This window comes from Harpia harpyja, chromosome 23 (genome assembly GCF_026419915.1).
Source record: "Harpia harpyja isolate bHarHar1 chromosome 23, bHarHar1 primary haplotype, whole genome shotgun sequence".
NCBI lineage: Eukaryota > Metazoa > Chordata > Aves > Accipitriformes > Accipitridae > Harpia > Harpia harpyja.
The window spans coordinates 18,136,798-18,154,725 of NC_068962.1; the positions used below are offsets into that span (position 1 = coordinate 18,136,798).

Consider the following 17,928-nt stretch of genomic DNA (forward strand, 5'->3'; position numbering starts at 1 on the left):
AAGCTTTTGAATTAGAAAGCAAAATATTGCTGAGAAGTAGGTGCTTCAGCAAAATTATCAAGTAACAAGGTCATACTGGAACTGCAGCGTATCAAGATAGCTCACTTCCAACGAGTAAGAGTTACAGAAGCAAGCAATACTTACCACATGCCTTTCTGTCTAGAAATTAAGGTACCTATGTCATCATAATATCCTTACATCCCCCAAAACAATGGGTATAGGTATCCATCTAGACAGATCTAACTTCAGTATTAAGACACCCTTAAGAAATTTCCTTCTGCTTTCTATATGCTGTGCAGGGAAGTGAACACAATTCCCTTACAGTTACAATTGGGACAGTTCTTGACAGAAGTTAGGCTGAAGAACAGGGATGCTGCAAAAAAATGTGCAATAAGATGTTCTGCCCAACAAGTCAGAAGTACCTTGTCCACTTCAGCTTGACAAACGGGTAACATTTGCAGGCTTTCTACTGTTCCTGTATGACCTCCACTAAAGCAACAGCCAATCTACTGACACTGCTAAAAGTCCAAGGAGAAGATGTCAGTTTACACCATCCAAGAACCAGGCAGAACAATTAACATCCGTAACTGCTTCCTATTTGAGGAGTTAAGAGCAGAAGAGCTATGTGAAGAATGGCACTGTTAAATCCTCATTTCCAAATATGGCACCATATACATACCCTACAAGTCATGTACATTAGAGGCCCCTCTTTTCTCCAGTATCAATATTCAGACATCTTACGACAGGATTTACAAATGCACACATCAGTCATATGGTTTCTGAATCACTAACACTGGTGTTCAGCATGCTAGGCTCAATGCAATCTCATAACAAGGCAAGGGATGTATGTGGTGTTACACACCCCTTTGCACACTCCTGTCCAGAGGACCTCAAATGGCTAGTTTGCTGTTAAATTGTCCACATCCTTCAGGCAACTAAACATGTCAGCAGTGAGAAATCAGCTAGCCATTGCAAACACCAGAAATCATAAGCAGTGAAAGCATTTTGGCCACACCCTTTCTCCTATCCTAATGTATGAAATTCCAGGTAGTATAGAGAGACCTGCCTTTCCTGCATTTACATTCCCTTAAACTTACCTTGCTGGCTAATTAGGACTGATTCCTTAGCCCTTGAACCCCCCAATATCAAAAAGATTTTCAAGGTATCACACAATGGTATCACTACTTTGTTACAGTATCACTGAGCTAGCATCAAGCAGAATTATGTCTTAGTACAGACAGTTCTTGCCACCTGAAATACAGCTGTAGTGATGCTGGTTAAAGGAAAAGCATTTCTGGCTACAATTTCTAGCCCAGCATACTTTTTCAAACAGCTGCTAATCAACAATTCAGGCGAGACAGTTGGGACCAGCCTGTACACACCCCAGACCACCACAAAGGAGCAAAGCAAGTCAAAATTCCTACTAAGCTCTGTTTACAAATGCCACCTCCCTCTGCAATTACGATGGGGGACCATGGCACCAAAGGAGAGCCAAGTTCTCAGAGGTGCTTTCTACCTTAATCTTTGTTGTTTATGAAACAATCCAATATATGTAGCTGAAGGGCATGGTATTTTTTCTTCATTATTCAAAAGAAAAGAATGGCTTATATAGCAACTGGCTGTAGTTAATAAAGGCTCAGCCTGTAACAATCGCGTTAGGAGGAGGCAAAGAACAGTCTGCACGCTCTGCAAAGAGCTTAGGATATTGAACATTTTTTTCTGCTCCGTGATCAAGACAAATCTGCACCATCTCCACATAAAGGCAGAAGCACCAGTCCTCCAAGGGCTCAATGGCAGTGAATCCACCAGCTACATGACTACTGTCTCAGCCCTGCCCATGTCAAACAGACACTTGAAGCATGGCCTACCTGCCAGCTCAGAGAAGACCCCTCACTACCCACCTATCTGGCAGGTCTCTTATTTTAAGACTAAATCCCTTCCTGGACCCAAAACCACTTTCACCAGTGACAGGTATTCTTCACAAGAAGTTAAGCTTAGGAAGAATAAAACTCAAAAACTATCTCTTTCCTCTTAAGAGGAAAAAAACAACAACAAAACTCCAAGAATTGTCTTGAAAATTTGACCTCACAGGATCAAGTAAGAGGAGAAAATACTGTGCAATTACAGAAAGTCAACAAATCTTTCAACAGCTGAGGAGTGGTTCCTCCCACCCCATTTCAGACACCTCAGTTTGAAGGTCCCCAGCCCTTGCATGGGGCAGGAGGGCTCCTGAAGCCCACGGACCTGCACGGGGGGACACTCCGTCTCTGCACGTCGCAGACCGCAGGCAGCATCAAGGAGGGTCCACCCTAGTCAATTTAATAAACAGAGTTCGAGTGTCACATAGCTTTTTAAGGCTGCATTTCAGGTTTGTGGCCATCCTCAAAGCTTGGATTTATTGCAATTTGTGTATTATGCAACATACTCCCCGACAGCACCCAGAAGAAAAGGATGTGCACCATGAGACCCACACCCCACCGCCCATGCCGCTACTTTCCCATCCCCTCTTCCACCCAAGACGCTGGCAGAGAGGAAAACGCTAGGCAAGGAGAGGAAACTCGAGGGTCTGGAAGCGCTGCTGGCTCAAGCCAGGGTCTGCCGGCGCTGTCCTCGGCACAATAGTTGGATACAATACAGCCGGGCGATGCGAGGCTGAAATACTTCCTGGGATGGCTGAACGGGCTCTTTCAATAGCCAAGGATAATTCTTTATTAGCCATCTTCTACGGCGCAACAGAGAAACTACAGCCCTGAGGAGAGGGTGTGGGACACCAGCCATGTGCCTTAAGAAAGGGGCATGGCTTACTATTGTCTCTCGCCTCAGTCTAACTGCCAAGCCTTTCTTTTTTTTTTTTTTTTTTTTTTTTTTTTAATCCCCTCCGCCCGGTGTTACCGAAGTCGGTGGAGAAAGGGAAGGTGCTCCGCCGGGGCCGGGCAGCGGGGACCACCGCCGCAGCTGCCGCCCGGCCCCAACCCCCGCCGGCCCCTCACACAAACCGGCGCCGCTCGGAGTGCGGGGGGGGGGGGGGGGGGGGGGGGGCCGGGCACCGGCCACCGCCCCGAAGTTCAGGCAACAGGGACCGACCGCCCGGACGGCGGTGGCGGCGGGGCCGGCCTCGGCCCGCAGCCTGGGGGCCGGGGCCGGCGGGGCGGCCGGCCCGCCGCGGGGGCTCGGCTCGGCTCTCCCCGCCGCCGCCCCGCGCCCCTGAGGCCGGGGAGCCGCCTCCCGCGCCCCGCGCTTACCTTTCACTTGACTTTCATACTCCGCTATGATCTCTTTGTCCTTTTTGAATCTGCTCGGGGTTGACATTATCCACTTGCTTCTTCCGCTTCTCCCCCTTCTTCTCCTTGCTTTAAATTCTTCTTCTGGAGGGGCTCCCAAGTTCTCTCAGACGGCCGCAAGCCCGAGCGAGCGCGGCGGCGGGCGGCTGGCCCCGCGGGAGCGCCGCCGGCACGGGAGGCGGCGAGGCGGGGAGGCGGCGATCAGACTAACCCCGGCGCGGGCACCATCGCCTCCAGGCACGGCCGCCGGCAGCAACGCGGTCCGCGGCCCGGGGCCGCCGCAGGGCGGGGCGGGGCGGCGGAGGAGCCGCCGCTGGCCGCGGGGCACCCGCTTCCACTAGGCGAGGGCGGGGGCCCGGCGGCGGCGCCCCACCATTGTTATCTCTCCTCACGCACCCGGGAGAGGGGCAGGGAAGGAGGGAGAGGGCGCGGGCGGTGGGCGGGAGGCAGGCAGGCAGGCAGGCAGGCGACCGCGCTCGGTCCGTACGCCAGAGGCACTAGTTACTCCTGTCGCCGCGCTTCGCCTGCCTGGGTGGGGACTCGGGGCCGGCGCCCCGCCGTGACTAACCGCGGGCGGCAGCGCGGAGGCGCATGTCCCAGCCCCGGCGCCCGAGCAGCTGCCGGCGGCGGGGCGGCACCCCCGCCGCGCCCTGGAGAGGTGTCTCCGAGAATAAACTTCTCCCCGCCCCGCCGCCGCTCTCCCCTCCCTCCCTTCCTGCCCGCCCGCCTCCGCTCCTCGCTCAGCCTCGTACCCGCTGCCGCCCGCTCCGCCTCCCCCCCCCCCCGCCCTGCCGGCTGCCGGGGCGGGAGCGCGGCCGCGGCCACCGCCCACCGCCGCGCCGCGGGCCGGGCCCGCAGGCCTCCCGCCGGCCCCGCCGCCCGCCTCCCCCGGCTGCCCCGCGGCGGGAGGCCTAGGAGGCCCGGCGCGCCCGGGCGGGGGGGAAGGGGCCCCCGCCCCGCGGCCCGCAGCCAGCATGTGGTGGCCGGGTGCCCTCGGGGGACAGGGCTGCGAGGCGGCGGTGCGGTGACAGAAGGCCCTCGATCCGGCGGGGAGAGTTCCAGCCCCGTGCTGCCGGCACCGCCGAGCCGCACGGGCAGGGGAGAGGCTAGAAGGGAGATGTGTCCTTCGGGGACGCCGTTTTCCTCCCCTGCTTTCCTCCCCCGTGCCAAGCGGGGCCGCGGCTGCACCGGCGTGCCCAGCGGCCGGGACCCCGAGGGGCCAGGGCATGGCGGCAGCCGGGGGAGAGCGGCGGCCCTCAGCACAGGGGGTCTGGCCTCCACCGTCCTCGCCCGCCTGCTGCTGCCCCTTCTGATGCGGCTTGTTCTCGAGGGCACCCCTGTGAGGGGCACTCCCTGCCGCTCATGGGGGAAACAACAAAAACGGGGCGGGAGGCCATCCAAAATGCTGCTCCCTTGAACCGCTGTGCGTGGCGGGCGCGGGCGCTGGCCCTGTCAGACGGTCACATTCGATGTCGGCGTTAGAAGGACGGACTCCAGCCCTGCGAGCGATGGTGCGTGGCCCTCCCTGCAAAGCTGGGGCTGTGAGAAGGGGAAGAAGGTGGTCCAGAAGGGCAGGAGGAGCTGAGGTTGGGAGCACGGGGCGCGCCACCGAAGGGGAGAGGTGGCCCAGGCGTGCCCTTGCTCCTGCGTGCCTCCCACAGCGATGGGGACAGCCTCTTTCTCTGCCTGCAGAGCTGGCACCTGGCTCAGCCCTTCAGGGCTGCGGAGGATGAGCTGGCTGCCAGCTCTGCAGACAGAGATGAGGCCGTGCGTGCCAGGAGTCGAGCGCAGCGGTTCACAGACCCGGTAGCCACACTTCTCCTAGGTCCCAGGCTCTAAGCTTGGGAGTGACCTGCAAAAGGAGTCAGGTGTGACTCAGGTTGCACGACCCCTTTCCCTTTCCCCCGGCTGCCCTGAAACTCCGCCTTTGCCTGAGAAGAGCTTGCAAAAAACAACCGTGGAAAAAGCAAAGAGTGATGGACACTGCTGCCTCGCGATGGGCAAAGAATGTGGCTGTCGTTCATGGGTCAAAGCCAAAAGCCAAACCCTCAGGCCACAGCTGCAGACTTTGGGCTGCAGGGAGGTCAGCTCTGAGGAGGTTAAAGGCAGGCAGGGGACTTTCTGGAGGCACAGGGGGCTCTACTGAGTCAAGTATGTCCAGGAGTGATTAGGCAAAGTTGCAAACTATTCACGAGGAGTTTTCAAAGGTGGCTGCTGTATGATTCATGTGGTGAAAGTGCCCAGAGATGCTATCCTGGATAGCTAGTCCTGACACTGCCAGGACCTGACCCTTCAGGACAAACAGGAGTGAACGGTAGGATCATCTGCTGCTGGGAAAGTTCAAGCCGGCTACCCAGTAATTTGGCTGGATTTGAGCTTTAGTGCTACGGGGACCCGGCCCTCGGAGGGCAATGGCACAGTTACCTATACTCATGCAGACATTCTTGCCTGTGTTTATATTTAATTCTTATAAACACATTGCCTTGGTGTTGCAGTCGCTCACTTCCACACCTCTGCATTTCAGCAGGAAGTATACATCTGTCCTTTGCAGTTCATCTTTCAGTTTCCATAGGTACGGTGCTCTCACCTGCTACAGGATCAGGGTAACAGGATTCCTGTTCCCCTTCCCCTCTTCATGGGTTGTTCTCTGTAATTTTATTACATTTCCTCCTCTTGCCCTCCCAGCACAATCTCTTTCCAGCGCTGATCCCAATTCAGATCACCTAAAGCAATCTCAGTACAGGAGGTTATTGTCTGAAGCCAATTTACCTCCAAGCTGGATGGTCAAATTAGATCCCTTGAATAAGAAGCCCAGCCTCAAAAGAGCAGTCATCTCTGTAATCCCACCCAACTCTGATTTTCATCTCAGCCTTTGATGCTCATGTCTTGCCTCCTGACTGTTCCAGTCCATCTGTTAAGCTGGGGACAGGCCGATTTAGAAGACAGTGGGCCACGTTCCCAGGGGACACAGGGCGCTAGTGGGAGATTAGCTGTGAGTTCTACCTGGTCTTGCAGAGCACAGTGTTTTTGCAAACTGAGGACAGAGAACAGTGGTCAAGTCCCCTCGTGCCCCGAGTGAGGCTATGCAGGCTGGCACCTCCGGCCAGGCCAGTTCCCGTCTCCCTTGCCCAGGAGCTGGGCATGCAAACCATGCCTGAGATGTGGTTGGAGGTATAGACATGAAGTTATCTGCCTCTTCCTCTCCTGGGGGCTGAAGGACACGGCCCCCTCTTGCCAGTGAGCCTACACTGGGAAATACTGCCCAGATCTTTCCCCCCAGGAGAAGGATGCAGAAAGTGTCTGGATGCCCATGTCTACACCATCCCTCCCCTCTGTGCTAGATGCTGCAGCCAGAGGATGGGCCTGGCTCCACAGAGCCAAACCAGAGGCTGCAGTGGGAGCATTTCTGTTACTCTGCAAAGGCAATTGCCTGTGAAGATGCAGAAACCATCTTCTGGCTCTGGAGATTCATCTCCCTGCATTCAGCCACTAGGCTCAGGGCTGCATGTCCATAGCAGGACCACCGACCAAGGATGAACCCATGTCCCAGCAGGCTTGAGTGTGCCAGGCTCAGAGCTGCAGAGATTCTGGATCCCTGAGTTAGGGTTGGCCTCCAGGACAACCAGGATTGAGCTGGCTGAGAAAGCTGATTCCCCCCCCCGCCACCCTTCTTTAGGGATTGGCAAAGGATTGTGCATTATTACATGTGTGTAATCTTCTTTTAAGATGTTCGTGGCAGCTCAAGTCTCCGGACTCAATTCCGCACTGATTTACACAGCCTGCAATCCCATTGTGAGGATGGCGATTGCACAGGAACAGACCCTGCCTAGGCTCTGCAATGCCAGGTTTGAGGTGACTTACAGGACACAGAAGATTATTACAGAAATGCCTGTCTTTTGAGACCTGTTCCCAAAGAGGTCCTCACAGACTTCCCATCAATTTCAAGAGCAGCAAGTGCTGGAGCTGTGGAACAGTCTTGTTATATGTACCCTTCTGCACCCATGGATGATGCTTGAAAACTCTTCTTTATCCACAGTGTTGTTCTGTGGACTCTAAATTATTGCATTTAGAGCATATCCAGGTCTTGGCAGGGAGGACGCTATAGACATTTAAAAAGTATTAGGATAAAGCTGATTGAGAGCACATATGTTGTTGCAAGAGGCAGAGCTATATCAATAATGCAGTGTAGTAGGGTACTGCAGCGGCACAATACTGGTGCAGGGATTGTGGACCGTACCTCAGTGTATGGAGTTAGATAATCTACTCCATCAGGGAATTGAAAATCCTGAATTATGTATGATAAAACAGAGATGTGTTTATACAGAGAGCAGTTCCTGCAGTACTTCATGCGCTCCGTGCAAAAAGGGAATTAGGCGGGCATGCTGGATTCTGCTTGCTTGAGAACTTCATTATTGCATTTCATTTACACTGCCTGATGAGCTGTGCAGTATTTGCTTTCTTGTGCTGCTAATAAAAATAGACCATATAACCGATTGCTGGAATATCACCGAGCTGTTCTTTGTGAGCACATAATGAAACACATCGAACCCCTTAAACAGCAAAACCCTACACTAGTTTTCTTTTAGGCTGAAAAGAAGACAGAAATAATTCATCTTGCTTTATAATTGCAGTCAATCAGTCATTTTACAGTTGGACAGTAAGTGTCTAAATGGAAGACCATGCTTTAATTGAAACATTTGATTGTTATTGAAAAATCAGTAAGAGGCACCATTCAAAAAGCTTGTTCAAATGTTTGTCACTGATAAGATGCACATTTCTATAGAATCAAATCTATTTGCTTGGGAATGAGATTATTTTAGTAAATACAGTTGCTTATCTAAGATATAAAACCAACAAGGCTTTTTTTCTCTCCCCTGCCCCCAACCAGTGCAGCACTTAATGCTGCTCCGTGCTTATAAACTCCCGAGACATGGAGACAAAATCTGGGCTTATGGGGTTTGTCACAGGCTACAGAAGAGCTGGGACGTCACCCTGACTGACCTGAAAGTGAGTGGCTCTAAAGCATTCAGCTGGGCCTTCACAGCAATGAAGATCACAGAATGATCACGAGCTGCCCAAACTTCAGTAGTTCAGGAAAGATGTTTCCCTCACCTGTGTCCTCTGTGAGCCTAGGCTGCCACTAACCTTTCATTTCCAGGAACAGTACTCTGACCACTGGCACGGGTGTATTGATTGCAAGGGCCTGTGGACACAATCTCTTCCAGGAGCAGAGTAAAGGAAGAAAAGGCCTTCTTGTTTCACAGTAAGAGTGTCTACAGGTGGAGTATGTAGAATTGGTAATGTGCTTTAAATTCATGCTATACCTGGGTCCATAACCATTTTGAAGCCCTAGGCATTTACTAGGTACTTCTTCAGATTACTGTTTTTGTCTGTTGAGCAATTGCTGGGTTTCTTTTGGACATAATAATCTGAGTGTTCATTCTGTGAGCTTCACACACCTAAATTTAGGCAACTAAAGTCATATGCCTAATCTAAATGAGTCATTTAACCAAGTCATTTAACCTCCTTCAAAAGTCAATCAAGAGAGGTGGGCATGTCCTCGGTGGTGATCACTACAGTTCACTTATTTTAGACACTTTGTTTAGTATGGATTTTGTTCCGGTTTTCCTTACAGTCATAACCAGGGGTCATATAAGACAGGAATGGAATGACATCCTCTTCATAAAACCTGAATGTAATATGCTGAATGTTAACAACAGTCTATTAGGAATATGGTTATTATTTATAGTCCCTTGCTGCTGAATAAAATGCACAGCTAAGCCTATGCAGAATGTGTTCATTCATTTACTGTTTGCAGTCACGTTGGAAAGTAATCCTGTCGGCCTGTCATCTGAAGGAGGATTCAGGAAAAATGCCATTAGGTAACCTTCTATATATGTGTGTGTATACAGCCAATTTGCCATGCTCAAAAGCATGCGATAGCTCTCTCAGCATGAAATATATCTGAATCCAGTGGAGTATTGTTCACATCACAGAAAAAAAAAATCTTCCAGGTGAAGTCACTGACTTGAAATGAAAGAGATCCTTCTGTCTCAATAAGGTAAGATTTCAGCCCTGAAGGACTGATACAGTCTGGGACATGAACAAGCATTGTATTTCTTCTAAAGCAAAAAGAAAAGCACCAAACCCAAACCTTCCTACATGAGTTTCATTGCTATTTTGTTTGAAGAAATGAAAGAAACTCAAAGCAGTAATTGGTATGTCAATATTTAGTCCTTTGGCTTTACAGTCATGAAGTGCATTTTAATGTTTTCTTGTTAACTTGTTCATTTTGAGCAGTGCTAATAGGACTAATGACATAACTAATACATAGAAAGTGATGAGGCTACTTTATGCCTTTTACTGTTGTTAAGAATATTATCCTTTTTTTTTATATGGTGTTACTATTCCTTCCCAGTTAGTAATTACAAGGAGGAATGAATTCCGAGTAATAACTTTCTCACTTAATGAGAAGAGGCTGAGGCAGTCTTGCCAATTTGAAGGAGAAGAAATATAGAAGTAATTGCATCCTCACTGCAGGGTTTGTGTTCTTCGTGGGGCTACTTTTGTCCTGTTGGTAGGCTTTGAGACTCTGGTATTGCACTTCTCAACGTGATAAGCTGAATGTCCAATTTCTAAGCTTCACACACCTAAATTTAGGCAACGGCATGTGCCTTACACCTGCCAGCTTACATGCCCTAGCATTATTCTGGATCTTTATCTTACTTCTTAAATTTAAGAGCTGTATTGTCCAGAGAAGCACTAAGATGGTTTCTGGTTTAGCTTTTCTTTCCAAGCCTGGTGAGGGAACACCGGTGTGTTTGAGAGAACTCTTTCAAGTGAGCCTAAGGGGCTATGTTAGTGGTAGTTCAAGTCTTTGATGAGCAGATAATTGCAACTCTGATAATTAGCTTTTGGTTTTTAAATTTTCTGTTTGCATTGTTTATGTTTGTTCCATCAGTTCTCAGCTAAAAATGAAATACTTCTGCCACTTCATTACTCCTGAACTTCTCACGCTACTGGTTTTGAGTGGAGAACATTAGAAGTTGGGTTAAGTTTAAAAGAAGAAACTGCTTGAAGCAGCGTCAGAGAATTAAGAACATTGCCTTTTTAAAAATCAGTCCTAAGTACTTCATCATGCTGCTGTTGTCTGACTTCAACTAAAATGCTTATATGAATAAGGCTGCTGGATTTTGCCCTCAGAACTTAGGTAGGGGAATGCAACTCCTGGTCTTGCTATCCTTATATGGCCTGCATGGGCCATCCAGATTTTGCAGAATGTCAGCTTTCTGGGCTGCTTCCGTTCGTGCCAGTAGTTTAAAGGCTGCAAATTGCCCTCATTTATCTCAAAAGGGCATTAATTCTGAAGCCCAGCAATGACACTTCAAATGTCAGCGTTGTTCGTTTTTGCAGAAACATCTAGCTATGCTTATTCATTAGTGTGGGCTAGAGGGGTGGGAACAGCTGCAGCCTAGCAGGCTAAAAAAGTGCCTTGCTATTAATGGTCTACCCAGCACGCTGCCATTTCTCTGATTCAGCCCCTTGGCCCACCCTCTGGCTAAGCCCTTGCCCAAGAGAAAGGCATACATGGAGAGAAAGAAGAGTGGAAAAAGAAAGGCCGTTTCTGTAACATTTTCTCTTTTGATTACTGACAGCAGCAACGCGCTGCTTTGCCGAGTTCTTTTTTCCCTCAGCTACTTTTACCTTCACTGTTGCAAAAAGACAGACCAGAATCATGCAAGAGGGGTGTCAAATGGCTAAAAGTGGTGATACCTGGGCAAACGGAGGTAGGAGGGGATACAGGCACTAAGCTGGGGCTGGGGAGACCTGCTATTTCTACATTTTGCATAATACCAGTTTAACATCACTCAAAATCCCAGCTGCTAGCATGGCCCGAGAGTGCTGCAGGGTGAGCTGGGTGGTGGCAGCTGGAATGGTTGCAGGGTGCAGAAGGAATTGAATCCAGACCTTCTGCTTCTCGGGCTGCCTCTCCCCTGTATTAAAAGACATCACAATGTCCTTCTTCTGCCATCAAGTTTTAAAAGACGAGTGTTAACCTGAAGGCTGTTCTTTTAAAGACTTGTTAGTTGTGTGACTTTCTAAAGGGAAGCTGGTCCTTGCTGCAGTCTCCCACTCAAAACTCTGCACTAAACACCAAGCCCTGGGCAGGAGGGCAGCTTCAGACATTTCTCTGTCCTTGGCTTTTCTTACCGCTTGGCTGTGAGAGTCTCTTCATGTAGCATGCAGGGTTTGGGGTGAATTTTGAGGTGTCTATGATTCCTCAGGCAATGCCCAAGTGCCTGCTGCAGAGGCATGGACTCGCTGGGTCCAGGAGACAGGAGATGCTGTGGGTACCCACGTCCTTTACTGGACCCAGCTTTCTGTTATGTCCTCAGGTTGCAGCTCACCCCCTCTGCACACTTGGGCTGCTGGCTCTTATCATCAGAAGACACACAGTAGTTCAAAGGTAAAATATAATGATCTCACCCTCACAACTGTGGCTTCAAAGTAAAGCTTTTAAGCTTTTGTTCCAGTGTCCAAGAAGATGTGTCCCACATAGAAGAAAATCAGTAAGGAGTTCAAGAGCAATTTTTCTTTTCATTTTTGGCATTTGCACTTTTCTTAGTCTTCTTTTTTCTTAGCTTCCCTTTGTTATTTCTGTTCAGCAGTCCAATGTCACAATAATTGGGTGTGCAAATATTGCAAACTGCACACCAGTACTTGTCTCCAAGTGAATAATGTTTTTTAAAGTCATCTCTCTCTTTCTCATATGCACGCATATAACCAAAAGCTTTAACACCAAGTGCTTCAAGAATTTATTCTGACCAAAGGCTTAACGTAACTGACAATATCTGTTTAATATGATCCATAGTTTTCAAAAGTGCAGATGATAAAAGATGTGTAGAAAATCCTTCCTGGGGCAGTTTCCAGCGAGGCTGTTGATGTATTTCAGATGTCACAGCTCCCTCCAGTGGGAAGATGCGGGCAGAGGACTACTGCCAGGAGGAGGTTTCTGCAGATACCAACCCAAAGCTTCCAGACCTCAAAAAGAAAATACGCAACACCCCCCCCCCCCCCCGAATACAGTAGCTGATTCTCCCTTCTCTCCTCACTATATAATAATATTTGAACATAAGATTTGTATAAAATCTGAGAAAATTAACCTACATGGACCAGATTTTCATACAGACTCAGACCGGTTATTTCCTGTTGACTACCACGTAAATACAGTTGTTCTTGTTGAGTAGGGTGGCATGGCTTATGAAACCACAATGTCTGAGATGTACTAGGATACGGAAGGTTTCCTACATTAACATCCTGCAAGTATCATTCTCCAACATCAAATAACTGCAACAAATACAACACAAAATACATGTTGTTCATTTGAACATACGTGAGTTGGTGTAGGTTTGCTTTCATAACATAAATTACTGGTATTTTTGAACCTCTACAGGAGCTGATGCCTCCTTTTATGGGTTTTTAAGTGTGACAGTGGATGAAGCTACATCCATGTGAATGACAAAGTCTAGCCCGGGCTAAGTAACACATCCAGAATGGGAATGGTTTCTTTCTTTCCAAGAACCTGAAAACACAGAACAATTATTTTGGGAGACCACCAATATTTCTAATTCTGGGTGTAATTTTTTGTGTGACTTTCATATCCCAGAAGTCTTTGTGGCTTCTGGTGAGATGATGCCTTGTAACATATGCATTTTATAAATACCTTAATTTTCCCAAATACAGTAAAAAACACCACCTATATTAATAATATTAGACTGATAATTTAATATTATTAGATTGACAATTTGATATGAGAAGAAAAGTAATTAATGGAGTTTAATGCAGTTCATTACTGCTCCTTTCCAACCAACTTCTACTTACATTACTGACTACATCAAGTAGTGATTCAAGCTGTAGGTTTAAAAATGGGCTTGCAGCTGATGGATAGTGCTGGCAAACCAAGGAATAGTCTCAGCATGATGGTTATAGCTAGGTGGTGGCTCAGATACAATGGTATCAGCATCTGGAGACACAACATAATCATGTGCATTGTTATATTTTCTCAAGGTACATGAGATGTTGCTTGGCAACTGCATGTCTCCCAGCTCGGCAAAATAAGTGTTTTTAATTATGTCCCTGTGATACTGCATGACCACAGAATTAAGAATACTGACTCTGCCTGAGCGCTTTAGAAATGACATTTATTAAAAAATAAAGCTCCTTTTCCCAATCATCAATATGGCTTGCCTTATTGAAGCATTCTGTGCTTCTGGTGTTGTTCCTGAGCACACATTACAGTATTGCAGTTCAAGGATAATTATGCAGAAACTGTTTTCTTTTCCTTGAATATTTCAGGATTTAGGGGATTTATAAAGCATCCTTCACATAGTCAGGAGATGCTGCTCCTTTTCTCTCTATCAGTTTGTGCTTACCTCTCTGTACCTGCAAAGACAAGAAATTGGGGCTGTTTTGCTCACCTATGGCTTGGACCTCTACCCTGTGTAAGGAAAGCCACTAATACGCAGACTGTCTTGGCACATATCAGTAGTTTACATACTTCATCTGGATCTAGTAAGCTAAGTACACCTGAAAAATTACATCCAGTATATACTATATTCCGAGGTTTCTGTAAACGGTAACTACTGCACTGTATTTTAAAAAGACTGAGTGGAAGACATTACTAAACCACTTAAAAATTACAGCTGTGATGCACACTCTAATCCATGGTCTTCAGTGCACTAGCCTCCATGAAGAATATATGTAGAGAAGAAATTGTAAATCTCATGAATCTTTGCAGGCCCAGCTTCAGCAGGAAAGCTGTCAATAATTCTTTGAAGCACACTGTCTGGGACACCCTGCAGTGTGGGAGTCACCCCTCTATTCAAGCCCACTTTGATGGAGTGAATTAGGAGTAGCTGTTCTATTTTAGGACCTATTTTAGGGGTGAATGCTCTAAGCAGAAGGTGGGTGATAGAAAGGGTGTTGTGATTTCACAACTCTGCTTTGTGGACTCCTGCCTATTTGAGGGTCTTAAATAAACTCTGAGACAGCCTTTTTGGACTGGATCTTTTAAGAGACTTAAGGAGATGCTTGGTTGCTCATAGGTAAGAAATTCCAGATACATGTGAAAATTCAGCTACACCAAACTAGAATTTTTGAGTTGCATGGGCAAGTTTCTAGTGAGGTAAGGTGCCTCCAGCATTACTAACAGCTGCTGCCGAGTTCTTTGAATTGAATTTTTTGACATAGGTATTCAGTTCTGCCTTATTTCTATATTTTATCAAAACTCTAGTCTAATTTATTTTAATTTTTTATTTTTTATTTTATTTTATTTATTTATTTTTATATATGGGCCCAAGTCCCTGTTGAGGTTGTGCTCTTTTGGTGGTTTTACAGCTAATTGCCTATTAAGGAACCTTCAAGAAATAACTGTGCTAGAACATTCCTTCTAAGAAAATAGCCCTTGGAGATCATCTAAGAGAGGATGGCATTAATAGTATTCCCTCATACCATACTTAGCTCCATACAGCTTTTTCACTGTATGGTTACATGAGAGCAAAGGCCAGATTTTCTAAGGCACTATTGCTTCATACTGAGAATTTTGAGCACTAATTTCATATTACACTTTTTTTTCTTCTACGTGTATGGAGTCCTCACCTAATTTTATAAAATGTAAGAAATGCGCTAAACTTACTATTAATATGAACATGTACATTTTTAAACTCAGCACTGGAACAGGTTGCCCAGGGAGGTTGTAGAGTTTCCGTCCTTGAAGATATTCAAAAGCCATCTGGACATGATCCTGGGAAGTTGGCTGTAGGTGGCCCTGCTTGAACAGGGTGGTTGGACCAGATGGCCTCCAGAGTGGTTTAACCCCAGCCAGCAACCAAGTCCCACCCAGCCGCTCACTCACTCCTCCCTGGTGGGATGGGGGAGAGAATCAGAAGGATAAAAGTAAGAAAATTCGTGGGTTGAGATAAAGACAGTTTAATAGGTAAAGCCAAAGCTGCACACGCAAGCAAAGCAAACCAAAGGATTCATTCCCCACTTCCCATGGGCAGGCGGGTGTTCAGCCACCTGCAGGACAGCAGGGCTCCATCACGCCTAACTGTGACTTGAGAAGACAAACGCCATCACTCCCAACATCCCCCCTGCCTTCTTCTTCCCCCAGCTTTATATGCTGAGCATGACGTTGTATGATCTGGAATATCCCTTGGGTCAGTTGGGGTCAGCTGTCCTGGCTGTGTCCCTTCCCAACTTCTTGCGCCCCCCCAGCCTGCTCGCTGGTGGGGTGGGGTGAGAAGCAGAAAAGACCTTGACTCTGTGTAAGCACTGCTCAGCAGTAACGAAAAACATCCCTGTGTTATCAACACTGTTTCCAGCACAAATCCACAACATAGCCCCATACCAGCTACTGGGAAGAAAACTAACTCTACCCTAGCCAAAACCAGCACAGGTGCCTTCCAATCTCAACCATTCTGTGATTCTGTGAAACATATAGTCAAGGGAATCTAATCAGAAGACCAAATTACTATCTGTCTCTCCCTCCTCCCTCCCCCCAAACCTTCTCAGCTAACTTGAAAGTATCTACAGAGAAAAAAAAAAATCAGTCTCAAAACCCAAATCCATGGCAATAGGACATGACTCAGAAGTTGGCAAGTTCAGCCTGCGGAGCAGAGCAAAGAGCCAGTTCTTAAATCTAGAGCCTTGTGGGCAGCTCCCAATCAGTCACAGTGAGCTGAGGGACCAGCAGCTGATGCATTCCATCTGAGCAGTCAGGACAGAGCCATCTAGCACAAGATTTTTTTTGTTGGAGAGTTTCTTGTTTGGTTTGAAATTGTGTTAGGCTGGGAGGACTTTATATCTCTTTTCATGAACAGAACTGTGAAGGATTGATCAGCACACTTCAGAGGCTGTCTTTTAGATACATCAAACTGGCCCAGTGTAAGATTTTAGTCCCTACAAATCAAACACTGCAGTGCCTAACGCCAAATGCAGTCCTAGCTGTTCACTTCCCTTTTATAGTATGTGGGGAGAAGCAACTGCCTAGAAAATCTTGTGTGCTTTGTGGGAACTGCCTTGTGTGGGCCAGGAGACACTGGCATGGGAGTAAGCCTGGAATGCCTCCTCAGCTCTCCAGCATGGGAGCAGATGTCTTGGCCATATGGGGCAGATAGCATCTGATACCTACAGTTATTCTTTTAAAAAATGGGGCATAGTCCAGTCTTTTCCACTGTGTAGCTGCCTACAGGTTAGAGCACTCCCTCAGCAAGCATACTTGCCATAGCCAAGGGGGTTCACAGCCATGTCTCTTACTGCCCAAGAATGTGTCCTGCCCACTAGACTATAGGCAATGATGTCCAGGGAAGTAGTCTCTGCTCCACTAAACTGTGTGGCTGTTCAGATAGGATAATAAGATTCACTGAAGAGCAAACAGGCAGGACCACAAGAGAAATAAAATGAGAACAAGTCTTACTCTGCAGTCTGGTGAGGAATTGAGGTGGGGGAGTCACATCTGCTCTATATAGATATAATGTGGAGATGAAGTAGAGAAGAGATTCTCTGATTAAAAACATCTGCAGTGCTGAGGACTTGAAGGACTTGAAGGACTTTCAAGGTTTAACCTTGAAACTAAGTGTCCTGCTTTGTACCTATAACCTTTTTGCAGCAGCTAAAGGGAAATTTGAAGCTACAGATGAGCTTTTCGTTATTTTGTAGAAGTAAAAGCGCAGGCTCTTATCAGCCAAGCTTGACTGAACTGCTCAGTTCCTCAAAATAGGTCAATGGAGACAATCTGCACTAATTAGGGAAAGTTTACAAAGACAATCATTGTAAGTTAAAAATTTGTGCCAAATCCATTTTACTTGCATAGTTGATCTGGAGGTGATGTAATGAACAGGTTTTGTACCAAAGCTGGACATACTGAACAGTATGACTCAATTCTGGGAGCCGCAGGGAACAAGTCAAATCAGGTTCACTTTGCAGAGCTGCAGCTTTTGCCAACTCCTCAAGAACACCAGTAACTGCTGCTGCACCTTCCCAAAATGCCCCACAGCATGTTGACATTTATCCATGCAGTTAAAAATTTTCCTTTTCTTCTCAGGTCCAATTTTCTGTTTGATGGATTTAAACTGCTGCTTCCTTTGCCTGAATTCAACAGAGGACTTCAGTGCTGATAAATCAGATGATGTACTGGCCTTTAGGTATTTGGCATGCAAAATAGAGCCCCAAGGCTTGTGTCAGGCATCTCCCAAGTTTGTGCAAAGTCAGGTATGAAGCTATGCAGTGCATGGGGAGAAAGAATTACATCAGGATGGAGAGCTATAAAACTGATGCATAAGCAGGCCAACATAATAGTAGCCAGTAGGAAATGGGATGCCTGACCACCTCTGTGCTTTCAATATCAAGCTGTAGTGCAGGGTCCTGGACACTGTTTTGGGGCCCAGACACCCAACACTAAGCCCTGCAGTGCTTAAGTTTGAGCTCGTTTAATAAATTGTAGACATTGAAACTTTTGTTCCCTTTTCTTCTTTCTGTGGCTAAGCAGCCTCTGTGTTCTGGATCTATTTAATTACAGGTCCAGAACAGTTGTTTTGCTGCTCGGATGAGTCTGATCCTCTGCATGCCCAAAAGCAGTTGTGGAGGG

General features: G+C 47.4%; 1 protein-coding gene across 2 annotated transcripts in view; it reads right to left on the bottom strand.

Moving 5' to 3' along the window:
- SRGAP1 (SLIT-ROBO Rho GTPase activating protein 1) overlaps positions 1–3,950 on the bottom strand; it is a 155,537-nt gene extending 151,587 nt beyond the window's left edge. Inside the window, exon 1 of one of the 2 annotated variants that reach the window (XM_052774600.1) lies at positions 3,243–3,950. In XM_052774600.1, coding sequence (XP_052630560.1) covers positions 3,243–3,309 — 67 coding nt within the window. In that variant the 5' untranslated portion in view covers positions 3,310–3,950. The remainder of the gene's footprint in view (positions 1–3,242) is intronic. The other variant, XM_052774601.1, reaches the window with a different exon arrangement.
- Between the last annotated feature and the right edge of the window lie 13,978 nt (positions 3,951–17,928).